The sequence below is a fragment of the Rana temporaria genome, chromosome 4 (genome assembly GCF_905171775.1).
Source record: "Rana temporaria chromosome 4, aRanTem1.1, whole genome shotgun sequence".
NCBI classification, from domain to species: Eukaryota; Metazoa; Chordata; class Amphibia; order Anura; family Ranidae; genus Rana; species Rana temporaria.
The window spans coordinates 147,732,939-147,750,748 of NC_053492.1; the positions used below are offsets into that span (position 1 = coordinate 147,732,939).

Consider the following 17,810-nt stretch of genomic DNA (forward strand, 5'->3'; position numbering starts at 1 on the left):
ATCGAAGAAAAAAAAAGCCTAAAAAAAACGAATACAGCCATCACATCTAAAAATTGGTAAGCTTGTTTGCTTTTCGGTTTAATACTGCTTTAAGCTAGCCATACACTATTAAGCTGGCCATACACCATACAATTTTCCTATTCAAAGATTTACCTTCAACTATGTAGTACAAGGGACCTGCCTGATTGCACACAAATTGAAAGTGTTTGGATTTGACCTCATATTAGTTCAGACCAGTGCAGTCAGTTCCAGGGCGTTTCAATTGCAGAAAAAAAGTAGAACATGCTGCATTTTTCCTGCGCTGAATGCAGTAAGGGTTGGTTTACACCACAACGCACTCCAGATCCAATCCGGATGTGTTTCTGCGTGTGTGTTTTTAATGCGTTACAGTGCGTTTTTGCTGCATTTCCAGATTCCTTTCCAGATGCCTTTATCTTATTTTTTCCCCCACTGTACTGGGGTCTGGTGCATTTTTAATGCGTTCCAGTGCATTTGTGATGCATTTTACTGCGGTACAGTACAGTTCAGTGTAGGAAAAATGCAGCATATTCTTTTTTTTCCTGCAATTGGAAAGCCCTGGAACTGACTGCACTGATGTGAACTATGCCACTGGAAACCATATAACCTACTTTCTGTGCGTTTTATAAAAACGCACTGGACTGCATGTGGGGTGAACTGACCCTCAAGACTGGTTCACACCACAAAAACGCACCTAAGATCTCGTCTGGATGTGTTTCTGCATGGGAATTTTTAATGCGTTTTTAATGCTTTTCTGGATGCATTTCAGATGCTTTTTTAATTTTCTTCCTGTTTTTTTTCCCCCACTGTACTGGGGTCCGGTGCATTTTTGGTGCGTTCCAGTGCATTACAGTCCATTTTTAATGCATTTTACGGCATTCCAGTGCAGGAAAAATGCAGCATGTGCTACTTTTTTTTTTTTAGAACTGGAAAACACTGGAACTGACCGCACCGGTGTGAACTATGCCATTGGAATCCATATAACCCACTTTCCATGCGTTTTTGATGCCGAAAAAAACACACTGGACTGCAGATGGTGTGAACAGGTGCTAAAATGCATCAAAAATGCACCGGAGTGCACTGGAATGCATTCAAATTACATCATAAAAGCAGTACAATGGAGAAAAAACAGGAAGAAAAAAGCATCTGGAATAGCATCAAAAATGCACCGGAACGCACCAAAAATGTATTAAAAACACATGGACAATGAAAACACCAATGCAGAAACACTTCCGGAACAAATCTGGTGTGCATTTTTGTAGTGTGAACCAGTCCTGAGGGTCAGCTCACACCACATTCAGTCCAGTGTGTTTTTTTCCTGCATCAAAAATGCACAGAAAGAAGGTTATATGGTTTCCAATGGCATGCATTTTCGCGGTTTGAACCAGCCCTGACTGTATCATACATGTTATTTTTGAATCTGGCCAATAAATAAATGAATTATGCTCACTTTACATACAGACCTTTTTTTGGCAACTAGTTTTTAATTGCAAAAACAACCAACAGGATCATTGTACCTACCTACCTATCTCCAACAGTTTCATTTGAGACTACAAAATTATCAACCTCCTTCTGACCACATAACGCATACATCAGCCACAAAGAAATTGGGCTTTACTGCTTTTTTGCCGCAAATTTGGTGCGATTTCAGGGAATGCCAGTCTATAGAGCTGAATTCGCATCGCACACGGTTCAAACTCACACAGGACCCTTTTTTCCCCCAGCTAACATTCGCAACGCATTGATGTGAACGCCACTAATGTTAAACTATGTCATTTAAATGACTTGCGAATTCGAGAAATCGCAACGGCTCAAATTCGCAATAGAATTCTCAGCAGTGTGAACCTAGCCTTAGGCTCGATTCACACCAATGCGTTTTTGCAGAAATGCAGGGAATTTTTTTTTTTTAACATGAGTCGCTATGGAACACGTTCACATCAATGCATTTTTGTGCTTCTTCGTTTTTGCAAAGGGTCGTTTTGCATGTAATAGACTTCAATGGACCCGCATCCGAAACGTAGGTACCGCATTTTTACGCGATTTGCATTTTTTTTTTTAAGCTGTACATTCACTGTATATAACTGGTTGGTAAGGCCGCCTTGTCCTTAAAGGAAAAAAAAATTTGGCCTAAAATTAATGTCTGCAAGGTAGACAGACAGAATAGTGTAATGATTCTGTTAAAAAACGAGTAAATATCTATTAAATTCCTTCATCCATATCACCTCCGGCATTCTAGTTTCTGTTCTCTCATTCACCTCCTGGTTTGCATCGCTCGTTCATGTAAGAACTACATTTCCCAGTATGAATTGCGGCACGCCCAGTAATTCACACCTCCTTGAGGTCTCTAACACGTAGAGAGCGTCCTGCCGCACAGATGTAGTTCCCAGGAGGGGGTGAGCACGTCACTGACCACCGCAGTAAACCCTCCCGTCACGGTGGTCAGTAAAATCAGACAAGCAGGAAGTGAACAGAACAGAGAAGAAATAGAGCAACTTCTGAGCAAAAAACAAACAATGAGGAAGTGAAAAGAGGAATGTCTGCAGGTAAAGGATGCTTATTATGAAAAACAAAATGTTTTCCTTTAAAACCCCTTTAACAACTGATGAGTCATCAGCTGTCAGCGGGCTTCCCCGCTGATTGTAAAAAAAAGAATTGCCGACAATTTTTTTTTTTTTGAGGGTGTCCCCTCCAAATACATACAAGACCGTTTTATTTGCGAATTTGTTTAGCCGGCAGTTTTTTGTGTCCAAAAACACAGCAAGCACCGCAAAAAGCACTTCAGAAACGCTCAAAAGCAACATTCATAGATGTGTATCGAGTCTTAAAATGTGAATGAGGGGTTAAAAAACCCAGAACCAACGCAAAGTGGATAGATAATGAGTAACAACAACTAGAGTAATTAAAGTAATTAAACAGGTGAGTATTGATAAGGAGCAGCACGTTGTGTAAGAAAAAATAAATGAATAGAAATCAAAACTAAATTGATTAAACCGCGATCTTTCCGTTTTAAAGTGGTTGCAAAGGTAATTTTTTTTCCTAAATAGCTTCCTTTACCTTAGTGCAGTCCTTCTGCACTTACCTCATTCTTCGATTTTGCTTTTAAATGTCCTTATTTCTTCTGAGAAATCCTCACTTCCTGTTCTTCTGTCTGTAACTCCACACAGTAATGGGAGGCTTTCTCCCTGGTGTGGAGTGTCGTGCTCTCCCCCTCCCTTAGACTACAGGAGAGTCAGGACGCTCTCTACGTTGCAGATAGAGAAAGAAGCTGTGCGTTAGTGGGCGTCCTGACTCTCAATGTCCGAGCATACAAACTGTTTTGAAGGGGACACCGCCACACCAAATTTAAAAAAAATATGATGTAGGGTCCCCCCCGAAAATACATACCAGACCCTTATGCGAGCATGCAGCCCAGCATGGCCAGGAAAGGGAGGGAGGACGAGCGACACAGAGGCATAAAAATGCATTGATGTAAACGTGTTCCACAGGAACCCATATTAAAAAAATCCCTGCATTTCTGCAAAAAGCATCAAAAAATGCATTAGCTTGAATCAAGCGTAACTGTGTGCTCCCAACACATTGCACGCACCCAGACGGCTCTCTGAATGGGCTTCTAATCATGTGACTGTCAATCCTTAAGGGTCATGTGATATTGATTACATTGCCTCTCAGCATTATAGCACATTTAAGGGGCTACCAGGTGGCAATGTGAAAAGAAGACATCAATCGGATGTGTTATCCATGTTATTTCCACCCTCATAGTTATAGCACAATACACAGAATAAAGGAAAAGCTTTTAACAGCTCTGCAGAGCTTTTTCTGATGCCCATCACTACCCTCAGTGCTTCAGCATTGTGCTGTTAGAGAAGATGCTAGTGGGCTGGATTCAGAACGGAGATACGACGGCGTATCTCAGGATACGCCATCGTATCTCTGAGTGTGCGTGGTCGTATCTATGCGCCTGATTTAGAGAATCAGTTACGCATAGATTTCCCTAAGATCCGACTGGTGTAAGTATCTTCGGCTGCATATTGACGCTGGCCGCTAGGTGGCGCTTCCGTATAGTTACGCAAGGAATATGCTAATTAGGTATTTACGCTGATTCAGAAACGTACGTCCCGCCGGCGCATTTTTTTACCTCGTTTACGTTAGGCTTTTTTCGGCGTATAGTTACCCCTGCTATATGAGGCGTAGCTAATGTTAAGTATGGACGTCGTTCCCGCGCAGAGTTTTGAAAATTTTACGTCGTTTGCGTAAGTCTTTCGCGAATAGGGCTGGACGTCATTTACGTTCACGTCGAATCCAATACGTCCTTGCGGCGTACTTTGGAGCAATGCACACTGGGATATTTCACGAACGGCGGATGCGTCAAATGCGTCAAAAACGCGGGGTCATCCTAACCTTAAATAATACACGCCCATAACATCCCCATTTGAATTAGACGGGCTTACGCAGATACATTACGCCGCCGTAACTAAGGGCGCAAGTTGTTTCTGAATACAGAACTTGCGGCCTAAATTACGGCTGCGTAACGTATCTGAGATACGTTACGCCGGGCGGACAGATAGACCATTCTATCTGAATCCAGCCCAGTGAATGTAACACCCTCATCTAGTTAGGTAAATTTAGATTGTTTGGGTTCCACTGTAGTGAATGAAGCAGTGATTGAGTGTGTTGGTCTGTTCAAGGTTTCATGAACAGTTTTAGTACTCCCACCTTCCTCTGAGATGGAGTTTTAGTACTCCCACCTTCCTCTGAGATGGAGTTTTAGTACTCCCACCTTCCTCTGAGATGGAGTTTTAGTACTCCCACCTGCCTCTGAGATGGAGTTTTAGTACTCCCACCTTCCTCTGAGATGGAGTTTTAGTACTCCCACCTGCCTCTGAGATGGAGTTTTAGTACTCCCACCTTCCTCTGAGATGGAGTTTTAGTACTCCCACCTGCCTCTGAGATGGAGTTTTAGTACTCCCACCTGCCTCTGAGATGGAGTTTTAGTACTCCCACCTGCCTCTGAGATGGAGTTTGAGAACTCCCACCTGCCTCTGAGATGGAGTTTGAGAACTCCCACCTGCCTCTGAGATGGAGTTTTAGTACTCCCACCTGCCTCTGAAATGGAGTTTTAGTACTCCCACCTGCCTCTGAGATGGAGTTTTAGTACTCCCACCTGCCTCTGAGATGGAGTTTTAGTACTCCCACCTGCCTCTGAGATGGAGTTTTAGTACTCCCACCTTCCTCTGAGATGGAGTTTTAGTACTCCCACCTGCCTCTGAGATGGAGTTTGAGAACTCCCACCTTCCTCTGAGATGGAGTTTTAGTACTCCCACCTTTCTCTGAGATGGAGTTTTAGTACTCCCACCTTCCTCTGAGATGGAGTTTTAGTACTCCCACCTGCCTCTGAGATGGAGTTTTAGTACTCCCACCTTCCTCTGAGATGGAGTTTTAGTACTTCCACCTGCCTCTGAGATGGAGTTTTAGTACTTCCACCTGCCTCTGAGATGGAGTTTTAGTACTCCCACCTGCCTCTGAGATGGAGTTTTAGTACTTCCACCTGCCTCTGAGATGGAGTTTTAGTACTCCCACCTTCCTCTGAGATGGAGTTTTAGTACTCCCACCTGCCTCTGAGATGGAGTTTTAGTACTCCCACCTGTCTCTGAGATGGAGTTTTAGTACTTCCACCTGCCTCTGAGATGGAGTTTTAGTACTTCCACCTGCCTCTGAGATGGAGTTTTAGTACTCCCACCTGCGTCTGAGATGGAGTTTTAGTACTTCCACCTGCCTCTGAGATGGAGTTTTAGTACTCCCACCTTCCTCTGAGATGGAGTTTTAGTACTTCCACCTGCCTCTGAGATGGAGTTTTAGTACTCCCACCTTCCTCTGAGATGGAGTTTGAGAACTCCCACCTTCCTCTGAGATGGAGTTTGAGAACTCCCACCTTCCTCTGAGATGGAGTTTGAGAACTCCCACCTTCCTCTGAGATGGAGTTTGAGTACTCCCACCTTCCTCTGAGATGGAGTTTTAGTACTCCCACCTTCCTCTGAGATGGAGTTTTAGTACTCCCACCTGCCTCTGAGATGGAGTTTTAGTACTCCCACCTGTCTCTGAAGTTTCCAGAGCATAGGGTTGGCAGATTCAACGGATCATTTGAATATTTAACATGGCCAAGCCAATCCCTGAAATTAGGCATTCAGAAGGTAGCTGGGAGGTGATACATGTGCAGGAGGTTTGAGCAGATTGTCCCTAAGAGATAGCCAGACAAACATGAAATTGCAGTGTGGGCCTCATCAGCTGCTGAGCTGAGGGCTTGTAGACGATTGCCTGAGGATTCCATTTGCTGGGGAACACTGCATTGGGGTTCATTGTCTGGAGAAGGAACTTGTTATATCTTGGGGACTGTTAGCTGTACAAGTGCTACACAGGAACTTCCAGAAGTGGCTTTGAGGACTGCTTCTATATACTGGCCATTCCCCATTGTTTCCAGAAAAGCTGCTTTGGAAGATTAGAGAGGTGTGTCCTATTGTTGTTACTGATTATTTTGGATTTTGGATATTTTGCCCTAAACACTGCTCCTGTTGAAGTTCTTCAGCAAAAAAAACTAAAAAGACATCCCCAAGACCAGTGATTCTCAACTCTTGTCCTCAGGACCCACTAACAGACCAGATTTTAAGTAGTGTCATCATCACACAATTCCCATCGGAAAATCCGATCGTGTGTACGAGGCTTTAGTGGGTCCTGAGGACAGGTGTTAAGAACGACTGCCCTAGACTGAAGCCTGAATTGTTGGTGTGAGGGGAACGGGGGCACATTCTCAGCGGCCCCTCCAGGAGTAAGCGCTACAACATGAAGATGACAAATATTTGTGCGTCAGTAATTGTACTTTATAGATATTCTTCAGTTTGACAGAAATTCATTGATAAAATAAAGTGACAAAGTGTATTATTGTTTCACATTTTAGGTCTTTTCTTCTAAGAAAACCTAAAGTAATATGACGTGTGGGCAGAGGCGGCTCTAGGCTTTGTGAGGCCTTAGGCAAAACCTGGATTTGAGGCCCCACTCACGCCCATAATGGGGAAAAAATAATTCAAGCGATAAAAAAAAATTAACTGTATAAATTGCATTTTTTTTTTAGAGCTTTAAAGTGCTGGTGTCAGTGCTTCCTATCTCAGTGCTCTCTATCTTTGTGCTGGTGTCAGTGCTGGCTTCAGTGAGAGAAAGCAGCAGAGAAGCCAATCAGCAGGCAGTATCAGGTCAGGATGCGGAGCACCCGACCTACCATGGCTGAGAATTGGCACTGGACTGGGACCTCCCAACCCCCCCTCCCCCCGCAATGTCTCCTTCGTTGTGATAACATTTTGCTCCGGATGCTGGAATGAGTCTCCTCCCCCAGACAACACAACGCTGGCCCCGCCTTCTTCCCAAGACACAGTCACGGCTCTGCCTCCTCTCTCCACTGCCTGACAATGGAGCTCACAGGCAGCCATATTGTTGTCAGCAAAGGCGGCTCTTCAATTAGGCAGTTGAAGAGGCCCCTGTGAGTGCGAGGCCTTAGGCGACCGCCTTATTTGCCTAATTAGAGAGCCGCCTCTGTGTGTGGGCATTCACCATGTCTCTTCTCAAACACTCCTATAAAGGCTTGGCTTATGGCTTTTTTTTTTTTTTGCGGGGCAACAAGAATAAAATGACAGATCATTAAGAGTATTGAAATGTTATATTTATTTTTAAAAACTAGTATGAATAATAATACATTTCAGCCTCTTTTATTGTTTCTGTACAGCAACAGTGCAGGAGAGGAAGGGAGGAAATTCACGTGTCCTGTATTCACGTGTTGCTAAGAACATGCAGTGGGAAGACGGGGCAGAGAGATGATCTCATCAGTTTATTGCTGCTCCCTCTCAATCCATTCACAGGCTGGGGGGGCCGGGGGGTGACCTAGCTGTGTTGCTTAATTGCAGAAGAGAAAAGTCCCCCGGCTGCACTGCTATATGGCAGTGCCATGTAAATCTCATGACTGAATCAAAAGGAATACAAATTCATTGGCAGGACAGACAGCTCCTGCCTTGCTACTGAAAGTTAATCACTTGTTGACAATTATCTCGTTAGCACCACATTCATGTCAGGGTGGTGAATGCCAGTGAGTGTTAAAGCTCTACTTTGCAAATACATTGAATGCTTTGTGTAGCCCTATCCTATTGCTGCAGACAGGCACAGAGGATTTGAGAAGGTAGACTTTGATTGAGAACAGAACATTTTCTAACACACAATGCAGACGATGCGAGGGATAAGGCTACACAGGCAATGCTAAAGGGTCACTAAAGGAAAACATTTTTTTTGCTGAAATGACTGTTTACAGGGTATAGAGACATAAAAGTTAACTGATTCCTTTTAAAAATTATTAAAAGTAGATACAAATCAATCATATAATGTGCCTCTAGTTTCACTTTCACTTTTAAACTGGCTTCATGTTTCTGTGAAGTAGAGACACACAGAACAAAAACAAACAAATCCAGGGTAGTGTTTTGTTTTTAAAATGAATCTGATTGGTTCTGGGAAGTTTTAGACACACAGTAATGACAGCCTTTTACCACCGTGAGAAAGCTCCCAGTACTGTGGTTATAAGAAAACAGACAAGCAGGAAGTGTGGAGATCACAGCAGAATTACATCAACTTCAAAGCAAAAACAAACAATGAGGACATGAAACCAGGACTGCAGTAAGGTAAAGGAAGCTATTTAGCTAAAAAAAAAAATTCCTTTAGTGACCCTTTAATTACTTGATGCTTTTTAGTGATCTGCTAATAAGGTAACTGTCAGCAAGTAGTTAAATCTGTCAGTAGAAAAGAGATTTGATACCCTGTGTTTTCCTCAAACTGTATTTTTTTTTATCTTAAAGGATAAGTTCACCTTTCGTAAAATGTTACATGTTACACCCATGATCAGGGTATTTCATGTACTGAACGGACCCCATCCCCCCCCCCACCTCCCTGATCCCTGTTGTGACAGCTAGCAGGGTTCTTCTCCCTCCCCGATAGCCGTCACAATTTAAAAAAACGTGGCCGAGCGGGGCTTCGCCTGCCCGGCTGTGTCACTGATTGACCGGGCTCTGTGCATGGAAAACTACAAGGTCCAGCAGCCTTTGCAGCTGTCGGCTCGCAGATTTCCAATAAACTACCAAGTAGTTTACTCATGCTTCCTGTCAGATTGTATCTGCTTACCTGTACGGGATGTACGGGCAAGCAGATACACCGGCAGATCTTCTGGAGACCTGCAATGCTTTACGGCAGTGATGGGGAACCTTGGCACCCCAGATGTTTTGAAACTACATTTCCCATGATGCTCCACTACACTGCAGAGTGCATGAGCATCATGGGAAATGTAGTTCCAAAACACCTGTGGTGCCAAGGTTCCCCATCACTGCTTTACGGGCTCCCGCAAAACCTGCAAAAAAATCTGCATTTATTTTTTTTCCCCAAAAAGTGAACTTATCCTTTAAAACATAAAGCACAATAAAATAAACATTCTTCATTAAATTATTGTTTAAAATTCTTACCCCAGAATTGCACTTTACAACGTTCAATGCTGTTGGCTCCTGCTTTGGCAGTGCTGCTTACCTAAACCTCTGGTATTCACCGTAACGAGTTAAAGTAAAACTATTGTCAAAAACTTTTTTTTTCTTTTGGATAGAGTGATGCCGCGTACACACGATCATTTTTCGGGTTCTAAAAAATGAAGTTTTTTTTTAATGTCATTAAAAACTATCGTGTGTGGGCTTCAGAGCATTTTTCGGGTTCTACAAAAACGGGCAAAAGAAAATTCGAACAAGCTCTATTTTTTAACAATGTTTTTAACGTTGTCGTTTTTCGTGTTGTAAAAAATGGTCGTGTGTGGGCTTTAACGACGTGAAAAATTCTCACACTAGGCTTAAACTCGAGTCAATAAGTTTTCCCATTTTTTTTTGTGGTAAAATTAGGGCCTCGGCTTATACTCGAGTATATACGGTACATAGATCACCCAGAGGGGAATGTTTTTTTCTCATCAAAAGTGGAGTTTAACTTCAGCCAGACACTGGTTATACTTTTTTTGTAAGTTTTGTGATTGACTTGCCACTGCCACTATGGAGGTAAGTACCACTTTCTCTGTGGTGTTACCACCCTGCCCCAACTTCTGAGCAGATGATGAAGGTATGGTAGCACCCCAATTAAGTCATCTTTGTACCCTCCCTGAGAATCCTTGTTTTTTTTATATACAGTTAACATGATAATGACGTGATGCAAAAATTACCACCAGAAATTATGCTTTAAATTACATTTTTATCATTAGTGAGTAAGTGATATATCTGGGAAAAGGACACGGATTTATTTCATGAAAAATTAAAAGGTCAACATAAATTATAGGAAGACGTTATGGAATGAAGGCTAATCATGTTCTAAGTTAGGAGGTCACAAGTCACGTAATTGCGGAGGGTATCTTGGACTGAGGCGCTGACGTCTGTACTAATGTCACAAGCACTACAGAGGTAGATGAGTTTCTGTGCCTGAGCCACCAGAAAGGAAGGAGGCTTGACCTTGTCCCATTGTTTCTTCGATGGAGAATGCAAACACTCATAACATTTATTCAGTACGCTGAGGAACTTGATTTTGATTGCAAAGAGAATAAGTTCATCTTCTGCTGTAGAATGCGATGTTGTTATGCTTTGTTTATCCATTTCAATGTCTTCCACCTTTCAAAGAAATATAAGAGTATGGAACAGTGAAGTATAATAAGGTCATTGTATTACATTGATGATCTATATTTGGTGACATTTATCACTAATTATATTGAGGGGATAATGAAGAAAAATCTGAGAAAATCACAATATATCTGTACTATTTGAACTGAGTATATGGGAAAGTGACATAGAAAGGGGGACACAAATAAAAAACAGTACATGACTCTACCCATCATTTCTATCTTAAAATTCATGTGGATTAGCTGCATAATTAATTCCAGAAGAATGCTTGTATTCCAAAGCACTCGTACATCAAATCGAGTTTCCCCATAGGAGTCAATGGAAACTCAGAAAATTTGTTCCACCGTGACTTCTATTGTATGCAGTACCGCATGTGGCCAGAGGTGGGGGGGCGCCAGAGACCGCTCGGGTGCACTCTGAGACACACGGGAATGGAGTGTTCCCGAGCAGCTCCAAGTGTCACCAGCGCCCCCGCACCTTTGGCCAAATGCGGTAAATGGTAAATACATGGTAAATGTCAGCAATTTAGACAGCATTTTTCTAGGATGTGGGTGTTTGGAGCTTTTTTTTAATTTTATTTTATTTTTGTATGGTGTCTGTTTTCTTTTTTGAATTATTTTTTAAGATGAAAATGTTGCTTTTTTAAAACATGAACAGGTTCACACTGGGCTGTGGGAGTGAAGCCGTGCGAGTTCAGCTGAATTCAATCCTGCTGGCAGTCCCGATTTCGGCCGGGATTATAGAGATATCTGTGCAGGTTTCTGCACAGATGTCAATGTAAATCGCGGGGCCGAAATCGCAAAAAGTAGTACAGGAACTACTTTTTGAAATCGGTGCAGTGCCGCAGATGCGGCGTCGCACCGATTAGGACGGTGCCATTGCCGGCAATTTGCGGCAAATACCGCCGTTTTGACATGCAAATTGACATGCCAAATCGCATGTCAAAACGCACCAGTGTGAACCAGGCCGAATACAAATTTGTTATTGATTATAACAATATGTCAATCCCTCTTCTGAGCTAGATGAAATTTAAATCCCTTGCAGGAATAATCAGGAAGAATACACACAGAGGGTTGCAGAAGATGCTCTCTCTTCTCTCCCACACACACAATGGGAAAACTGCGAGGAGAGCTTTTGGCCGTTAACCCCGGCCATGTGTATGCTCCTCGCAGTTTTCCCTAAGGGAAAACTGACCAAAAACCGTCAGACAAAAAAAGAGAACCAGCTCTCTTTTTTCCCGCCAGGAAAACCGGCAGAATTTCGCCCGGTGGCTCTTTGCAGTTTTCCTATGGGAAAAACTGCGTTGGAGCATACACACGGCTGGGATTCCCGACCAAAGCTCAATCGCAGTTTTCCTTTTGGGAAAACCGGCCATGTGTAGGGGAAAGACTGACGAGCAGGTTCTCGGCTTTCCCCTTGGGACCGCACATGTGTACGGGGCATAAGTGTTTTTAATTGTGTCCATCCAATAAACTGTATAATATATATGCGCCTTCTCTATTTCCTTTCTTGCCAGTCATAGTTGATTCCACTCTGAAGCCTCGTACACACGACCGAGGATCTCGACGGGCGAAACACATCGTTTTCCTCGTCGACTTCCTTGTTAGGCTGTCGAGGAACTCGACAAGGCAAGTTTCTCCATTCCCGTCGAGGAAAAAGAAGACATGCTCTCTTTTTGGCTCGACTGGATCCTCGACAGTTTCCTCGTCGAAAAATGTACACACGACCAGTTTCCTTGGCAAAAAAAAAATCCCAGCAAGTTTCTTGCTGGTTTTTGCCGAGAAACTCGTCGTGTGTACAAGGCCTTAGAAGAGCGGCTCTTCATAAGCTCTCCCTCCCACTATACTTCCAGAAATATCCAGAAGACATGGGAAGCAGCAGAACAACAGCCTGTGAGACACTGAACAGCAAACATCAAACCCTGCTCCACTGATTAGAGAAGCCTACTCTAAACTAGTAGGGTGCTACATCTGCATTAGGTAAATTACAGCACAAGACTGGCTAGCCTATCATTAACAGTGACTGAAAGAAAAGCTGTCTGTGTTGCTTAAAAAGAAAAAACATTTAATTGTTTTATGTTTTTTTGTGGACATTAGGAAATAAAAGTACCATGCTCACTGGTCACTAAGAAAAAATAATAATAATAATAGTGTGTGGTTCAATTGTTTTTACAATTAGCATCATCTTACCTGTGACTTTTTTAGCTTTTTTCTTCCAACGCTGAATTTGGCTTGCTTCCCCATAGCCAGAAAAGATACATAGATCTTGTCTTGTGCAATTATTCGAACACCTACTCGAAGATTCAAAGATATGAAGATTGGCTTGAACTGAGCACAGGGTTGCCTGGAATCGCTGCTTTTCCAGTTCCATCTTCTGACTCTCCTGCCTGCACTGTCCAAATACTGTCCTCCCACTGGATTTATATTAATCCTAGATATTTCAAGACACAAATTTAACAGTGACACACTCTTCATGCTTGATACAAAATATGCCTGTACTGTCAAAGAGTGGTGGCAGGATAACGGAATGGGATAGTTATGGGCATGTGGGTGAGGAGACTGAAGCCTCGTACACACGACTGGTTTCCCCTTTTGGGAAAACTGCCACAAGAGCTTTTTTGACCGGGAAAACCGGCCGTGTGTATGCTCCACCGCCGGGGAAAAAAAAGAGAACCATCTCTCTCTTTCCCGCCGGGATTCCCGGTGGTTTTTAACCCAGCAGTTTTCCTATGGGAAACACTGCGATGGAGCATACACACGGTCGGGATTCTCGACCAAAGCTCTCATGGCAGTTTTCCTGTCGGGAAACCCAGTCATGTGTAGGGAGGGAAAACGTTACAGAGCAGGTTCTCAGTTTTCCCCTCGGATTTCCCGGCGGACTTTTTACCGCCGGGAATCCCGTACGTGTGTACGAGGCTTGACAGTAGTACTGCTGCAAAGTACCGTATGTAATAGTAATCCTCAAACAGGCTGCACACAAAATTAGACACTACTTTCAACAACATTAGAGTGAGGCCTCGTACACACGACCGAGGAACTCGACGGGCGAAACACATCGTTTTCCTCGTCGAGTTCCTTGTTAGGCTGTCGAGGAACTCGACAAGGCAAGTTTCTCCATTCCCGTTGAGGAAAAAGAAGACATGCTCTCTTTTTGGCTCGACGGGATCCTCGGCAGTTTCCTCGTCGAAAAATGTACACACGACCGGTTTCCTCTGCAAAAAAAAATCCCAGCAAGTTTCTTGCTGGTTTTTGGCGAGAAACTCGGTCATGTGTACGAGGCCTTACTTTTCCTTGTTACACAGAATAACAATATATGATATGTTTAAAGTAACCCTCTTCTGTTCAATTTTTGATAAATGGTGAAGCACATACTTATACCCAAACATACAATGGGGGGTTAATTACAAAAGGTAAATCCATTTTGCACTACAAGTGCAAACTACAAGTGCTAATTGGAAGTGCAGTCGCTGTAGATCCGAGGGGGACATGCAAGGAAAATTAAAAACAGCATTTTAGCTTGCACATGATTGGATGATAAAATCAGCAGAGCTTCCCCTCATTTCAGATCTACCCGTCAGATTTACAGCAACTGCACTTTCAAGTGCACTTTCAGTGCGATTTCAAGTGCACCTTGCATTTGTAGTTTGCACTTGTTGTGCAAAGTGGAGTTGCCTTTCGTAAATAACCCCCTATGTATCATATGTCATGTAGAGCAGCTGAGTGGTATCATAGGATGATGTCTGGCTCTTTAAAATGCATACATCTAATGTTTGCCTGTTTTAAAAAGTCAAAACTTTCATGGGGGGGTGCTTACTTTTCCAATTGACTGTATGTATTATAAATTCAAAGATAATTTGCACTGTGTTAAACTTACTTCAAATGCAACAAATAAAGCCGCCGCTGTGCAATTGGGAATCATGTCAACAAAGTAAAATTATCTAAAGCAACTCAAAATTTTCCTTAAATATGATTATTATTCCTTTACCAAAATTGTAGAAATAAAAAAAAATAAACGGATACAAACACAATTCATCTACAAATAAGTGCAACAAGTGTTCTAAATATGAAGCACATGCAAATTTAAAGTGCAAGTGCCATAGTTTGCCAAATAGCAACAGTTCATTTGCTGACTTGAAAACAGGAGTGTGATGTACAGTCAAAATAGAGAGAGATGGTAGTTACAATACAATACGAGGAATCAGAAGGCCCTGCTCGTTAGAGCTTACAGCCATGGCCAAAAGTTTTGAGAATGACACAAATACTAATTTTCACAAAGTCTGCTGTCTCAGTTTTTGAGATGGGAAATTGCATATACTCCAGAATGTTATGAAGAGTGATCAGACGAATTGCAATTAATTGCAAAGTTCCTCTTTGCCATGAAAATTAACTTAATCCCATAAAAAAAATTTCCACTGCATTTGTGAAGAAGGCTTCAGGGTGCCCAAGAAAGTCCAGCAAGCGCCAGGACCATCTCCTAAAGAGGATTCAGCTGTGGGATCGGAGTGCCACCAGTGCAGAGCTTGCTCAGGAATGGCAGCAGGCAGGTGTGAGCGCATCTGCACGCACAGTGAGGCGAAGACTTTTGGAAGATGGCCTGGTGTCAAGAAGGGCAGCAAAGAAGCCACTTCTCTCCAAAAAAAACATGAGGCACAGATTGATCTTCTGCAGAAAATATGGTGAATGGACTGCTGAGGACTGGGGCAAAGTCATATTCTCTGATAAAGCCTCCTTCCGATTGTTTGGGGCATCAGGAAAAAGGCTTGTCCGGAGAAGAAAAGGTGAGCACTACCATCAGTCCTGTGTCATGCCAACAGTAAAGCATCCTGAGACCATTCATGTGTGGGGTTGCTTCTCATCCAAGGGAGTGGGCTCACTCACATTTTTGCCCAAAAACACAGCCATGAATAAAGAATGGTACCAAAACACTCTCCAACAGCAACTTCTTCCAACAATCCAACAACAGTTTGGTGAAGAACAATGCATTTTCCAGCACGATGGAGCACCCTGCCATAAGACAAAAAGTGACTCGGGGACCAAAACGTTGACATTTTGGGTCCATGGCCTGGAAACTCCCCAGATCTTAATCCAATTGAGAACTTGTGGTCAATCCTCAAGAGGCGGGTGGACAAACAAAAACCCACTAATTCTGACAAACTCCAAGAAGTGATTATGAAAGAATGGGTTGCTATCAGTCAGGAATTGGCCCAGAAGTTGATTGAGAGCATGCCCAGTCGAATTGCAGAGGTCCTGAAAAAGAAGGGCCAACACTGAAAATACTGACTCTTTGTATAAATGTCATGTAATTGTCGATAAAAGCCTTTGAAACGTATGAAGTGCGTGTATTTTATATTTCACTACATCACAGAAACAAAGATCTAAAAGCAGTTTAGCAGCAAACTTTGTGAAAACTAATATTTGTGTCATTCTCAAAACTTTTGGCCACAACTGTACAATTTTAACCACTTCAGCCCCTGGACCATTTGGCTGCCAAAGAACCAGAGCACTTTTTGAGATTTGGCACTGCGTCGCTTTAACTGACAATTGCACGGTCACGCGACATTGCTCCAAAACAAATCTTTCCCCACAAATAGAGCTTTCTTTTGGTGGTATTTGATCACCTCTGCGGTTTTTATTTTTTGCGTTATAAACAAAAACAAGAGCGACCATTTTGAAAAAAAAGCAATATTTTTTAGTTTTTGCTATAATAAATAACCCCAAAAAATATATAGAAAAACATTTTTTTTATTCAGTTTAGGCCGATACGTATTCTTCTACATATTTTTGGTAAAAAAATAAGCGTTTATTGATTGGTTTGCGCAAAAGTTATAGCGTCTACAAAATAGGGGATCGTTTTATGGCATTTTTATGAATATATTTTTTTTTTCTAGTAATGGCGATGATCAGCGTGTTTTTTTTTTTTTTATCGTGACTGCGACATTATGGCGGACACATCGGACACTTTTTTGGCGCTATTTTGGGACCATTTACACAGCAATCAGTGCTATAAATATGCACTTATTACTGTGTAAATGTGACTGTAAGTGAATGGGTTAACCAGGAGGGGGCTCTGCAGGGGTTAAGTGTGTCCTAGGGATGTGTTCTAACTGTTGGTGGGCATGGCTACATGTGACACGACACTGATCACCGCTCCCGATTACAGGGAGCTGTGATCAGTGTCCTCTCACTAGGAAGAATGGGGAAATGCTTATTTACATTAGCATTTCCCCGTTCTACCTCTCCGTGAGATGATCGCGGGTATCCCCACGGACATTGAGTCCGCAGGACCCGCGATCACACTCACGGAGCTTGCGGCGGGTGCGCACACCCACAATACCGCGTCTCAAGGGCGACAAATGGGTACGTTAATATGCCTGTATGTGCCATTCTGCCGACGTATATCGGCGTTAAGCCGGTCGGCAAGTCGTTAAGATGTAAAGCTTTGTCGATTTATATAGTAATAATTTGAGTTGATAAATTAAGTCATATCTCTTCTTGGAAGCAATACCTTAACATCGGGTGCTGCAGTATTTTACATATGTCAGAACACTGTATTCTCTCTTCTCTATGTATCCCCGACCAGAGCCGTCTTTAACGTAGGGCATTGTTATGGGGCTCAAAGCAGCTTCCCCTTCAGCCCACACTGCCCACAAATAGTTAAGTGGATTCAGGGGGTGGGCCCCAAGAAAATTTTGTCCAGGGTCCAATCAATATTAAAGACAGTTCTGTCCCTGACCCTTGCATTCTGTAAACTGGAAGTACAGCAGTACAAAATGTACAGCACAGCATACACATTGCAGTGATCAATGGTATGCAATGCATAGTATATTATGTGTAATCTGTACACTGTATGATATGCTGTATGTTACTTTGCTGTATATTACATACTATTAATTTAATTCATTACATGCTGATGATGTCTGCATTTTGTACCTAAAGTTGTAGTAAAGTCTTTATTTCAACTTGTACCTACAGGCCCATAATAGGGCTTATCTGTAGGCACAGTGGATATCTCTAAACTTGCACTGTTTAGGAGATATTCACTCTGCATGCAGCTTGTGACGTCACTGGTGCATGT

At 42.6% G+C, this 17,810-nt stretch overlaps 1 protein-coding gene across 2 annotated transcripts in view; it reads right to left on the reverse strand.

Annotated features, from left to right (window-relative positions):
- Positions 1-10,297: 10,297 nt before the first annotated feature.
- ERICH6 (glutamate rich 6) overlaps positions 10,298-17,810 on the reverse strand; it is a 108,684-nt gene continuing 101,171 nt past the window's right edge. For both annotated transcript variants that reach the window (XM_040349158.1, XM_040349159.1), the window contains 2 exons: positions 12,926-13,166; positions 10,298-10,727 (listed from right to left, as the gene is read on the reverse strand). In XM_040349158.1, the coding sequence (XP_040205092.1) occupies positions 10,434-10,727; positions 12,926-13,166 (535 nt within the window). In that variant the 3' untranslated portion in view covers positions 10,298-10,433. The remainder of the gene's footprint in view (positions 10,728-12,925; positions 13,167-17,810) is intronic.